Source organism: Octopus sinensis, unplaced genomic scaffold, assembly GCF_006345805.1.
Source record: "Octopus sinensis unplaced genomic scaffold, ASM634580v1 Contig13332, whole genome shotgun sequence".
NCBI classification, from domain to species: domain Eukaryota; kingdom Metazoa; phylum Mollusca; class Cephalopoda; order Octopoda; family Octopodidae; genus Octopus; species Octopus sinensis.
The window spans coordinates 25,101-37,590 of record NW_021832870.1 but is presented as its reverse complement, the minus strand read 5'-3'; the positions used below and the strand labels follow the sequence as shown (position 1 = coordinate 37,590).

Sequence of the window (12,490 nt, the reverse complement as noted above, 5' to 3'; positions counted from 1 at the left end):
ATCAGTATTTTTCTTTATAACATTCCTGAATGCAAGAATATTCAACGTTATATCTCAATGAAGTTTCACAGAAATAACTTTCTGTGAAAGTCTGGTGAACTGTTTCTCTATCACGAAGACTAATTGAGTACAGTGGGAAGTAATTAATATAATGAACCATCTGCCAACTTCAATTTTTACAAAGGTACACAAAGTGAATAGACAATACAGCATAACGCCAAACTTAACGACCGGTATGACCCATATATCACATCTGATATACATACAATTTATCCGTTACTGTTTCTATTCAGGTTAGGCAAAGATTGTAAATAGTTTGTATGGTAATACTTACCATAGGCGGCGAGCTGGCAGAGACGTTAGCACGCCGGGCGAAATGCATTGCTGTATTTCGTCTGTCGTTACGTTCTGAGTTAAAATTCCGCCGAGGTCGACTTTTCCTTTCATCCTTTTGGGGTCGATAAATAAAGTACCACTTTCGCACTGGGGTCGATGCGATCGACTTAATTCCTTTGTCTGTCCTTGTTTGTCCCCTCTATGTTTAGCCCCTTGTGGGTAGTAAAGAAATAAATACTTACCACACAGCCACTCCTGCGCCTATGGTAATTTTTTTGCCAAATAAACACACGCACTGTATATTTGTTCTTCATTCGTTTATTATTGTTCTTATTTTTTTTACAATGGACATAGGCATGAGTTAAAATTTTAAAAAAATAAGAACAGTAATAAATGAATGAAGAACAAATATATAGTGCGTGTGTTTATTTGGCAAAAACAAAATGACCGACCCGAAATAAAACAATATAAACTTAAACTTAGATAAACTTAGATATGTTTCGACCAAAAATTGGTCCAGGCCATGTCTAACTTAATAGCACCACTGATAGGATTATCTGAATCCTGTTTAAGTCAAGTTTTGTTTATGGTCCATTCAAGTAGTGAGTTTTTGTTGGGTGAGTTGTATCCAATTATGGGTGGCTTATCTGTTATTCCTTGAAGGAATCTATCCAGACTCCGTTTAAAGTTGATGGGATCCTTTTCCTCTTTATAATTATATTTTCGACTGTTTCATATATTCAGAGTTTCTTAAATTGTTTCGTTTTTATATCTCCGATATTTTGTTGTTTCCAGCACAAACGTGACACAGAACCCCCGTGTAAGTCAAATGCGCATGTGTGCAGGACCCTGATGCAATACAAAGACGGCGAGGAGGATAATTTCATTGTCGATGAAGGCAAAAATTGTGCCTGTGACAACTGCTCGACAACATGGTCGGAACACGACAGGTATTCATTTACCTGGCAACATTTCAAACGATGTAAGTATTACCGTCATCTCATTTAGTTTTATCGCCCGGCGTTGCTTGGGTTTGTTTCGACCCTTTAGAATTGAAATTTTTGAAAAGTAAAAATTTTGCATTATGTAGCTTGTTATTCTCTTTAAGTGAACATTTTTTCTGGTTGAAATACACCGAAAAAGGGCGACACAGCAGTAAAAAAATCGTAAAAAGTAAGGATTTTCATCGAAAAAAAAGCACCTTTTTCATGTACATAAATTTTGATGTTAACATGGTCCGATTTGAATATTTTCTTCTACGGAAGGAAGAGCAAGCCTTCTCCTATCATACTTTCAATTTTGGTCAACTTGCGCCACAGGGTCTCGGAGGAGATAGTATTAGTTGAAGGCTATCAAACCTTCCATACACAGACAACGTCAGCTTGCGAGCTAAATATAGAGAGATAAATTTGAGTGATGTGTCTCTGTCCGTCACGTTTTTATGCACGTTAACTCCTCCTAGACGGTTGGTGCAAGGACAACGAAACTCAAACTAGAAACTCCTCTAATCCCAGGGATTGTCCTGAGGGGTCTATGCTTTTTTAAGGGCCACCTAATTGGGGCCTCACTGACCCCTCTATTTTTACTGCATTTTAAACTAAGTACATGGTATTGGCGACCAAATCGGAGTAATGACAATGAATTTCATACTATGAACTTTCAGGGAGGCACAGCTTCTGAAGGGCTGCTTCAATGAGGTCCCACTGACCCCACTATTTTTACTGCATTTACCGTGCTCTTACGCTTATTGATTAACCTATGATCAACATCAGTGCTTAGCACATTTGCAGAAATAAGTTAGGCCATTCTAAATACCTTCACGTACATTCAAATCGAATTAAAGTATTATAACAGGTTCGTTTCAAGTGTGGCAGTGTGGATATTTATGTTCTGTAGTTTATGAAACTTATGTCTGGTTGCTTTTAAAATGCACGAAACACATATACTGCGAAGTTTATTCAAGAAGCACATTTATTGTGTTTTGGAATATTTTCATTCTTTTTTTATGATTATATGGCAGACCACGGTTTGCATGGATGGATGGAGTGAGGAAAGCTTTGGTGGTTAGAGGTGGTGGAGAGAGGCAAGAGAGATTATAAATAGTAGGAAATCTTGGAGAGTGTTTGTGGACGGGTGAGTGGACTGGTGTTGCTCAAAGGGGTACAGAACCAGAATGATGTGGTGGGGGTAAACCAGCATATGCTGTCGGGCCACGCTGCTGATATCGGAGGTTTGGTCGACCCGAGGCTATAGTAGAAGACACTGGCCCAAGGTGCCACGCAGTGGGACTGAACCCGGAACCATGTGGTTGGTAAGCAAGCTACTTACCACACAGCCACTCCTACGCTGTAAAAAGATACGTACAATAACTGTAGCTTACATTTAATCTTTTATAAAGAATAAAGAATATGATAAACAAAATTCACGGCGAGATCATCTTGAATTTTAATCCCTCCGGGGTCAATACATTGAGTATAATCCAAGTACGACTAAATATTGATTTAGTCGATTAGACATCTTCCACGAGGATTGCCGACCTTGTGACTATATCATAAACCGCCATACACTTATATTTCGCGCATTGCACTCTTCATTCGTTTTCAGCCTATATTAATGCGTTCCTTTTCTTGATTTATCTTATTCGTACAGTGGACATGATAGTTCAGTACAAATTGTGTGGTCCTATAATGCCTGAAAGGATTTGCAATGACGACGAAGTTGCTGCTTTGATGGAAACCGAGGTGAATGGCTGGCATATCCATATGAGAGAGGAGAGATGCCGATGCAAGAACAACATTTTCTACCTCAGAGGTTGGGAGAAACGAAATAACCTCTGGATCTACGAATATCGCTGTAAAAAGGTACGTACGACATCTGTAGCTTACATTTTATTATTTGTGTTTTTGGACTGGCGAAATGTAGAGAAATATATTCAAAGGAATATTGTTGCTAATATCTGGCTTCAGGTCGACTTTGCCTTTCATCCTTTCGGGGTCGATAAATAAAGTGCCAGTTACGCACTGGAGTCGATGTAATCGACTTAATCCCTTTGTCTGTCTTTGTTTGTCCCCTCTGTGTTTAGCCCCTTGTGGGTAGTAAAGAAATATAAACGAGCATCTAGATGAGTTCTATCATTCAAGCACTTGCAGTATTCTGTCATTCTGCTTGGTAGAATGAAGAATCTACACTTCTGGAGGATAATAGTCAAACCATCTTTGTGATGGCTTGACTAGCAAAAAATAGTATTCAAAAACCCCTTAAAAATCATACACTACCGACATAAATTCGGGAAAGACACATAAAATATTGCAATTGTGGCTATTCCTAAGAAACAGTATAGTCGTTGATGAAATGCTGTTCATCGTAGGCCTGATTGATCAAAGGAAACTTGTACATTATTTACATTATTTACATTCGACGGATATTTGTCCTCATCTTGTTTGTTGTTAAAATAAGTACCATTTGAACACCCCCAACCTCAAAACTGCTGGTTTTGTGCCACACTTTGAAACCATATTAAATGTAAAGTTGTTTGTACCTTAATATCAGTAATGTTCTTTATTTTATTTTATTTTGTCCTAGGTGGTATGTGCAACCGATGGAGCTGTATGTGCTAAAGTCTACGTGAACAGAGCCCTTGGTGAAGCTTTGAAATACCAGTTCACTTGCCTATGTCAAAATAGTCGACAATGTGTGACTGAAGTTGATATCGTCCCTAACATGTATACCGATGACGACGAACATGGCGAATACGTTCCCCGGATGTGCGACCAAATCATTGGAAAAGGTCGGTAGTTTCCGACACTGATCGTAACAACAATGATTCGGCTTCTTTCTTCGTTTTTTCTTTTTTTTTTTTATTCCTCTCCTTCATCTTTTCTTTTCCTGCCACACATACTTTATATGTTAGTCCTCAACGATGTGAAAACGCACGCTTAATTTTTCTGATACAGAAATATTCAGTCTGAAAAAAACGACCTGGTTTCTGTAGGGCTTTGATCCAATTACAACAACATATCTAAATTTCAAACGAACCTTCTCACATTTTCTATCGTTTTAGTTAACGTTTCTTAATGCACACTATATAACATTTAATATTTAGTCAATAAATATCTATCACTGCAGAATTTACTTTCAAAATATATTCTTTAATACAATGTTTGTTTATTTCCCTCCTAAAAAAATATATCAAATAATTTTGCTTAACTTCATAACAAAACTGGATGCTTTTCTTTAACTGTTATAATATACATGTATGTGCACATATGCGTGCGTGCGTGTGTGCGTGCGTATGCATACAAAACCTCTTCATACATCTATCGTCTGTTTTTGATAAGATGCAATTGTAGTAGTGTTTCAAGAATTCTTAATCCTCTTTAGCGGTTCTATATTCCTCATTCATTCAGTATTCAATTCTATTATTTTTTCCTCCTTCTTTCTCTCTTCATATCAATATAATTCTGTGTGTGTGTGTGTGTTTATACCTGTGTACAAACTATAGCGCATAATAGATCGTGGTGATATATCAGCTAAAGATGATGATAACTAAAAATTTAGTTTTACCATTGTCTGTAACTGTTAGTAGTTAGTCTACTAATCCAATAATACGTGTGAATGTAACCAGAGATATATTTTAAAAAATATCTACAAAAAAAATTTAAATAACAACCAATAATCTATTATCAAAGCATATCTGCGTGCATGATTGCGACCATATATATATATACATATATATATATATATATACATATATATATATATACATATATATATACATATATATATATACATATATATATACATATATATATATACATATATATATACATATATATATATACATATATATATACATATATATATATATATACATATATATATATATATGCATATGCATATATATAAATATATGTATATATATGCATATATATATATATACATACATATATATTATACATATATATATATATATATATATATATATATATATATATATATATATATATATATTATATATATATATATATGAGAATGTATGTGTTTGTATACGAGTTGAAGCATGCCAGGTATTTTAATAGGTGGTAAATCTGCTAGTATGCTATTTCCTATGCACATAATATATCTATATATCTATCTATATATCTATTCGTTTTCCGTTTTTATATATTGATTCTACTTTAGAATCTAGATACCAAACAACAGCAACAATAGCAACCAGAATATTTAGATTCAGTGGTATTTACAACAACATTCGCTCCATAAAGAAACAACTTCCGTTCTTCCCAAGCAAATTGTTAACCAGGGTGCCGCCGGAGTCTATATTGTAACTCCTCGCCAAGCACCCGACTATTAGACCCAATGTGTGTATGTGTGTATATATTCATGTACATATATACATACATACATATATATATGCATATATATATATATAATATATATATATATAATATATATATATATATGCATATATATATATGCATATATATATATATATATATATATATATATATGCATATATATATATGCATATATATATATATATTATATATATATATGCATTATATATATATATATGCAGATATATATATATATATAATATGCATATATATATGTGTAATATATATGTATATATATATATGTGTATATATGTATGTGTGTATATATATATGCGTGCGAGTGGCGTGTGTCTGAACAGGGTGTGTGTGAGATGCATGTATGTGTGCATGAATGAGTGTAAGCTTAATAGAACGTTTGTAATGAAAGGCTACGTCCATTTGTAGCATTTCTAAATTTTGTTCAGCAGTTTTTTTGTTATTGTTTTTCTTAATTGTTTGTTTGTTAGTTTAGAAGTTGGTTTTTTGATGTAATGTCTTGCGATAAAGATAAACTGTTAATAAAAACGATTTTAAAAAACTTTCCTCTGAGTGTGTTGTCATTATTATTATTTTTTTTTATGTCTAAAATGGCGAAGTGGCAGAACCATTAAAATACAGGGAAAAATGCTTAACCGAATTTCGTCCGTTTTTACTCTCCGAGTTCAAATTCCTCCAAAGTCGACTTTGCCTTTTGTTCTTTCGGGGTCAATAAAATAAGTCCCATGTAAGCCCTGGGTCGAAGTAATCGATTATCCCCCTACCCTGAAATTTCAAGCTGTGTTCCTATAGTAGAAAAAGAATTATTCTCGATGTCTCAGAAGATATGAATTCTTATTTCTTTATTACCCACAAGAGGCTAAGCATAGAGACGATAATCAAGGACAGACAAAGGGATTAAGTCGATTACATCGACCCCAGTGCGTAGCTGGTACTTAATTTATCGATCCCGAAAGGATGAAAGGCAAAGTCGACCTCGGTGGAATTTGAACTCACAACGTAACGACAGACGAAATACGGCTACGCATTTCGCCCGGCGTGCTAACAATTCTGCCAGCTCGCCGCCTTAGAAGATATGAATTCTAGGACGGAGTAGAAAGGCATAAGATCCACTGTAGTAACTAAACGGTACTCTTATTTTGACAACCTCATCGAGATTTGAACTCAGAATGTATAGACATATATCTAAACTCTGCCAGTTAGTACTTGGTCTGTCACTCTATCAATTCTACCAAACTACTGCTCTAGTTGTTATTTTTGTTGCTATATCCCCTGCGTAAGTGTTGCTTATTTACCTTCAGTCATCATCTTCAACATCTGGATATTGGTGTCTCAAATCTTGGGGTACATAAGACCGGTTTCCCTGTTTCCACAGCGTATAATTGACCAAGATCACGAGCTGGCAGAAACGTTAGCACGCTGGACGAAATGCTTATCAGTATTTCTTCTGCCGTTAAGTTCTGAGTTCAAATTCCGCCGAGGTCGACTTTGCCTTTCATACTTTCGGGGTCGATAAATTAAGTACCAGTTACGCACTGACGTCAATGTAATCGACTTAATCTCTTTGTCTGTCCTTGTTTGTCCCCTCTATGCTTAGCCTCTTGTGGGCAATAAAGAAATAAGATCACGACATTCCCTCTGAAGCGGACGCCAGTTCGTCGCAGAATTATTCCTCTGCAGCTAGAGCAACGTAAAAGGAAATGTTCTGCTCAAGGCCACAACCTACTGCAAGGTCACGGAATCAAAACCACAATCTTGCGATCGTGATTGCAACATACAAACCACTAGATCAAGCGCTTTCACTCATCCTCAATGTTTATCAAATAATTTCTTAGACGGAGACAAGGCAGAAATGGAGGTAGCGGAGGAAGCAGTCTGCTATTTTGGACTTAGTTCTTAACTGACGCTACTTATTCTATCGACCCCGGAAGAATACAAAGCAAAATTGCCATCATTGGGATTAGAAATCGGAACGTAATGCTGATACAATTACCGTAAAACCTTTTCCTAATGCTCCAACGACTTTCATATAACAACTGTTAATTACCGGTTTAAAATTTTGGCACAAGGCCAGCAATTTCAGGGGAACAGAGTCAGTCGATTACATCGACTCCAGTGCTCAGCTAATTGGTACTTATTTTATCGATCCCGAACGGAGGAAATGTAAAGTCGATCTGGTCCGCATTTTGGCTCAGAACGTAAGGACAGACGAAATACCGTGTAATATTTTGTGCGGTCTGCTGAAGGTTCTACCAGCTCGTCGCCTTAAAAATTATTACTTATTAATATTATATAGCCATTAGATTGTCGGAAACCGGTAAAGATCGGACAAAGTAGTTTGCAGCATTTATCTATAACCCTCAAAGTTGTGATTTACTCTTTAAGGGATCTATAAAATAAAGTCGGTAATAATTGAGTAGACCAATCTCAAAAATTTGAAACTGTACCTATAGGAGAAATCAATGCAATATCGTATCGATTAAGTCGAAAATACACTGTATTGATAATCTCCTTCCTAAATTAGTTACCTGATGTCTGAACAGAAATTTGTTACTAAAATATTTACAATAAAGTAAGGCGACGAGCTGGTAGAATCGTTAGGACGCCGGGAGAAATGCTTAGCAGTATTTCGTCTGCCGTTACGTTCTGAGTTCAAATTCCGCCGAGGACGACTTAGCCTTTCATCCTTTCGGGGTCGATTAAATAAGTACCAGTTACGCACTGGGGTCGATGTAATCGACTTAATCCGTTTTGTCCCAGTTTGTATTTTTTTACATATATATATATATATATATATGATTTTGATTTTGATTTTGATTTTCCCAGTTTCAGCTAATGAGCTGTGGCCATGCTGGGGTACCGCCATTTATATATATATATATATATATATATATATTATATATATATATAATATATATATATATATATATATATATATATATATGTATGTATATATATACATATATATATATAAAGCGGCGTACGTACCCTCAAGATTAATCAGCCGAAATTGCGAGGATGACCCGGTTCTTGACTGAAGATTGAAGACTTCGAATGTCCCGTCCGTGTTTTTTGTATCGTCTTCTAAATGTTTTGCGTTCTTGTCCCAGTTTGTATGTATATATATATATGTGTGAGAGAGTTGGTGTATGAAAGAACGTGGTTGGCTGTATAAAAAATAAAAAAGAGGGAAAAAACTACAAAAGGCTTGTATTATAAGGTTAGTTTTTGGAGAAATAACCGGTTTCGTATATTCTTTTCAAATTTCTCAAATTTCTTTACCTACATCGTGTCATGGAACTCTTCACTTCATAAGGAAGACATTACACGATGTAGGTAAAGAAATTTGAGAAATTTCAAAAGAATATACGAAACCGGTTATTTCTCCAAAAACTATGTTACTATACACAAAATTTTCTAACATAACGACTTAAAATTATTCTTTAACCTTATAACACAAACCTTCTGTACTTTTTTCACTCCTTTTAATTTTATATATATATATATATATTATATATATATATATATATATTATATTATATTAATTAGAGACAAAACCACTATTAGGCAAATCATACAATGAAAAACTTAAGAGTTTATTATAAGTAAAATTATTATTATATATATTATTTATATCTTAAAAATATTGATTATATTTAAAGAAATTAACAGCCATGAAACGATCGTAGTGTTATATTAATTATATCTTTTTAATAATTTTGTTATATATTTAAATAATATAAATTAAATAATCTTATGTATTGGCTTAAGTTTTTCATTGTATGATTTGCCTAATAGTGGTTTTGTCTCTAATTTAATATAATATAATATTTTACTATAAAATTGGATTCAATCCTAAATCTGATTTTTCCCTGTAAGTTTGGATTTATTCCCTAATATTTATTATATATATATATATATATATATATATATATATATATATGCACACATTTTATACACTGTCCTCTGTGTGTTTGCGTATGTGATTCTTGTACATATGTGCGTGTATGTGTGTCCGTGTATTTGTGTGTGACACGATATATGCCTGTAACGTGTGTCCCATAACAAGGTAAATTTAGCTGGGAAAAAATATTTGTTTTGTTGAGCTTCATTGAAACCTTCAGCATTAGATCGAAGATAGTTTATTAAATCTAATCAACGGATATTGTTCCTCGTTGTTTGCAGACAGTAAATATTTGAATGTAAATGTTAGCCACTTCAAATCTTGGTAACGAGTAAGCAGACTCGATTTTAAATCTCTGCTGAATAAATAGAGTTGTATTGTCAATGAAGATACGCTTATATCTATCAATAACAAGTGTTCAAATTTTATCGATATATGTATCAAAAGAATCTAATCTGTTTAACGATAATGAGGAGATAACAGACCATTGTTTAGTTATAATTTATTCCGACTTTTATCTCAGAGAGTTTGTTGAATATTGATTTTTAATTCAATGCATATTTTTATATGGAGAGTTTATCGTCGATAGAAGCGACCTCTAGACATATTCCGATGGATCTGTAAAATATTTCAAAATACAGTGATACCTCGCAATACGAATATAATTCGTTCTATGACCTAGTTCGTCTTACGATTTACTCGCTTTACAAATCAATTTTCCCATTCAAATTAACTAAAATATAATTAATCCGTTCCAGGCCCCCAAAACCACTCAAAAATAATTTTTTATGGATTTTAAAATACAAAAGATGTTGTTGGCATCCTTTTTGTGTCGGGAGACAATGGAGATGCGCATAAAATAATCTAGTCCGGCTTTAACATTTCATGTCCTAATACATCTCCTGCTGTGGCTGTGTAGTCCTATCCTGGACAAACACTCTCTCTGGTAGGTGCTGCAAATGTAGCGAAGACTTTGCCTGGCTGGTTGTAATGTCATACTTTCTTGTTGACGTCTTTTCTTGTCTTTCCGTTTCTCCTCTCTCTCTCTCTATGTCACTCCTTTGTGTTCCCTCTTTTACGGTACGTCGCCAATCTCCACGGTTGCTGGCAACGGCTTCCCAGTTGCTAATATTGATGTTGCAGGCCTTCATGTCCCTTTTGCAAACATCCTTGTATCGTAAGAACGGTCTTCTCCCAGACCTAGTGCCCCTAGCAAGCTCTCTATAGAGTGTCCTTGGGGATTCTGCCATCTTTCAAGATACAAGTAAAACGACAATTATAACAAAGAGAATGCAATAGAAATATGTAAACTGGTTTCATTAACTGAATTACCTTAAAGATGGGACGAATTGTTTGCTCGTACTGCGGATTTTCGCTCGTACTTCAAGCCAAAAATTCGCACGATTCTCGGCTCGTATAGCAAATTATTCGTACAATGGTGCACTTGTACTACGAGGTTCTATTGTATAATACATTTCCCACATTGTTGTAAAACTGCAAATGTGGTAGTATGCTTAATCCGCTACGACGACGAAGGTTCCAGTTGATCCGCTCAACGGAACAGCCTGCTCGTGAATTTAACGTGCAAGTGGCTGAGAACTGTATTCTATACGTAGTTCTGAAGGTGATTCAGCGTGACACAGAATTCCTAGCGGCGCGTTGTATCCCTCAGCAGAACACTTTATTTTACGTTGTTCCGGTTCACTCAGCCAGTAAAATTAAGTTGTATCTGTGTTTCGAAGAGCCAGCATTGTCACATGGTGTGTTATGCTGAATCTCTTTAAGAATTACGTGAAGGGTACGCCTGCCTGTGGGGTTTTCAGCCACTTGCACGCTAATTTCACGAGTAGTGGAAGCACTCCATCGGTTACGACGACGAGGGTTCCGGTTGATCCGATCAACGGAACAGCCTGCTCGTGAAATTAACGTGTAAGTGGCTGAGCACTCCACAGACACATGCACCCTTAACGTAGTTCTCGGGGATATTCAGCGACACAGAGAGTGACAAGGCCGGCCCTTTGAAATACAGATACAACAGAAACAGGAAGTAAGAGTGAGAGAAAGTTGTGGTGAAAGAGTACAGCAGGGATCACCACCATCCCCTGCCGGAGCCTCGTGGAGCTTTAGGTGTTTTCGCTCAATAAACACTCACAACGCCCGGTCTGGGAATCGAAACCGCGATCCTACGACCGCGAGTCCGCTGCCCTAACCACTGGGTTAGAGTAGACTGTTCCGTTGATCGGATCAGCTGGAATCCCCATCAGAGGGCCAGTTTTATGTGTTAGCATACACCTGAAACAGTTTCAAAAGCGTAAGGTTAACTAAGTTCAAATAACCTGACGTTACAGAAGAAAGAAGAAAGAAGACATGCACCCAACACCAGATCTGAAGACACCTCCGAAAAGGGGGACTTCACCACGTCAAAACGGTAGAGGAGTAGGGGCCGAAACCGGACGTGGTTCCTCCTGATGATGTATTGAGCTAACTGGATCCTATAAAGGAGCTGTTGTGGTAGCAGACCACGAAACACGGTTGAAATTCCTCCATTTTGCCTTTGATTTTTCGGGTCGATAAAATCAAGTAACAACCAAGCACTGAAGCCAGTGGTGTAGACTTCTCTTCTGAAAATAGCTGACCTTCTGTCTAATTTGGAGACAATTATGAAGAGGAGAGTTTGATAAAATTGTCAGCGGTTTGGAAAATGCCTTATTTTATTTCTTCCGGCTCTTTATGCTTTGAGTTCAAATTCCACTGAGGTCAATTTTGCTTTTCATGCTTTCGAAGTCGCTGAGATAAAGTACTAATGAAGTACCAGGAGCGATGATATCGACTAAGCCTCTTCTCCCAAAACTGCTGGCATAGTGTCTAAATCATAAAA

General features: G+C 35.9%; 1 protein-coding gene across 1 annotated transcript; it reads left to right on the top strand.

The window, feature by feature from the left end:
• Positions 1-1,115: 1,115 nt before the first annotated feature.
• On the top strand, positions 1,116-4,992 carry LOC115229643. Its single transcript, XM_029799967.2, has 3 exons — positions 1,116-1,318; positions 2,986-3,197; positions 3,919-4,992. The coding sequence occupies exons 1-3, from the start codon at positions 1,189-1,191 to the stop codon at positions 4,129-4,131; spliced, it is 555 nt and encodes a 184-aa protein (XP_029655827.1). The 5' UTR covers positions 1,116-1,188; the 3' UTR covers positions 4,132-4,992.
• Positions 4,993-12,490: the final 7,498 nt, after the last annotated feature.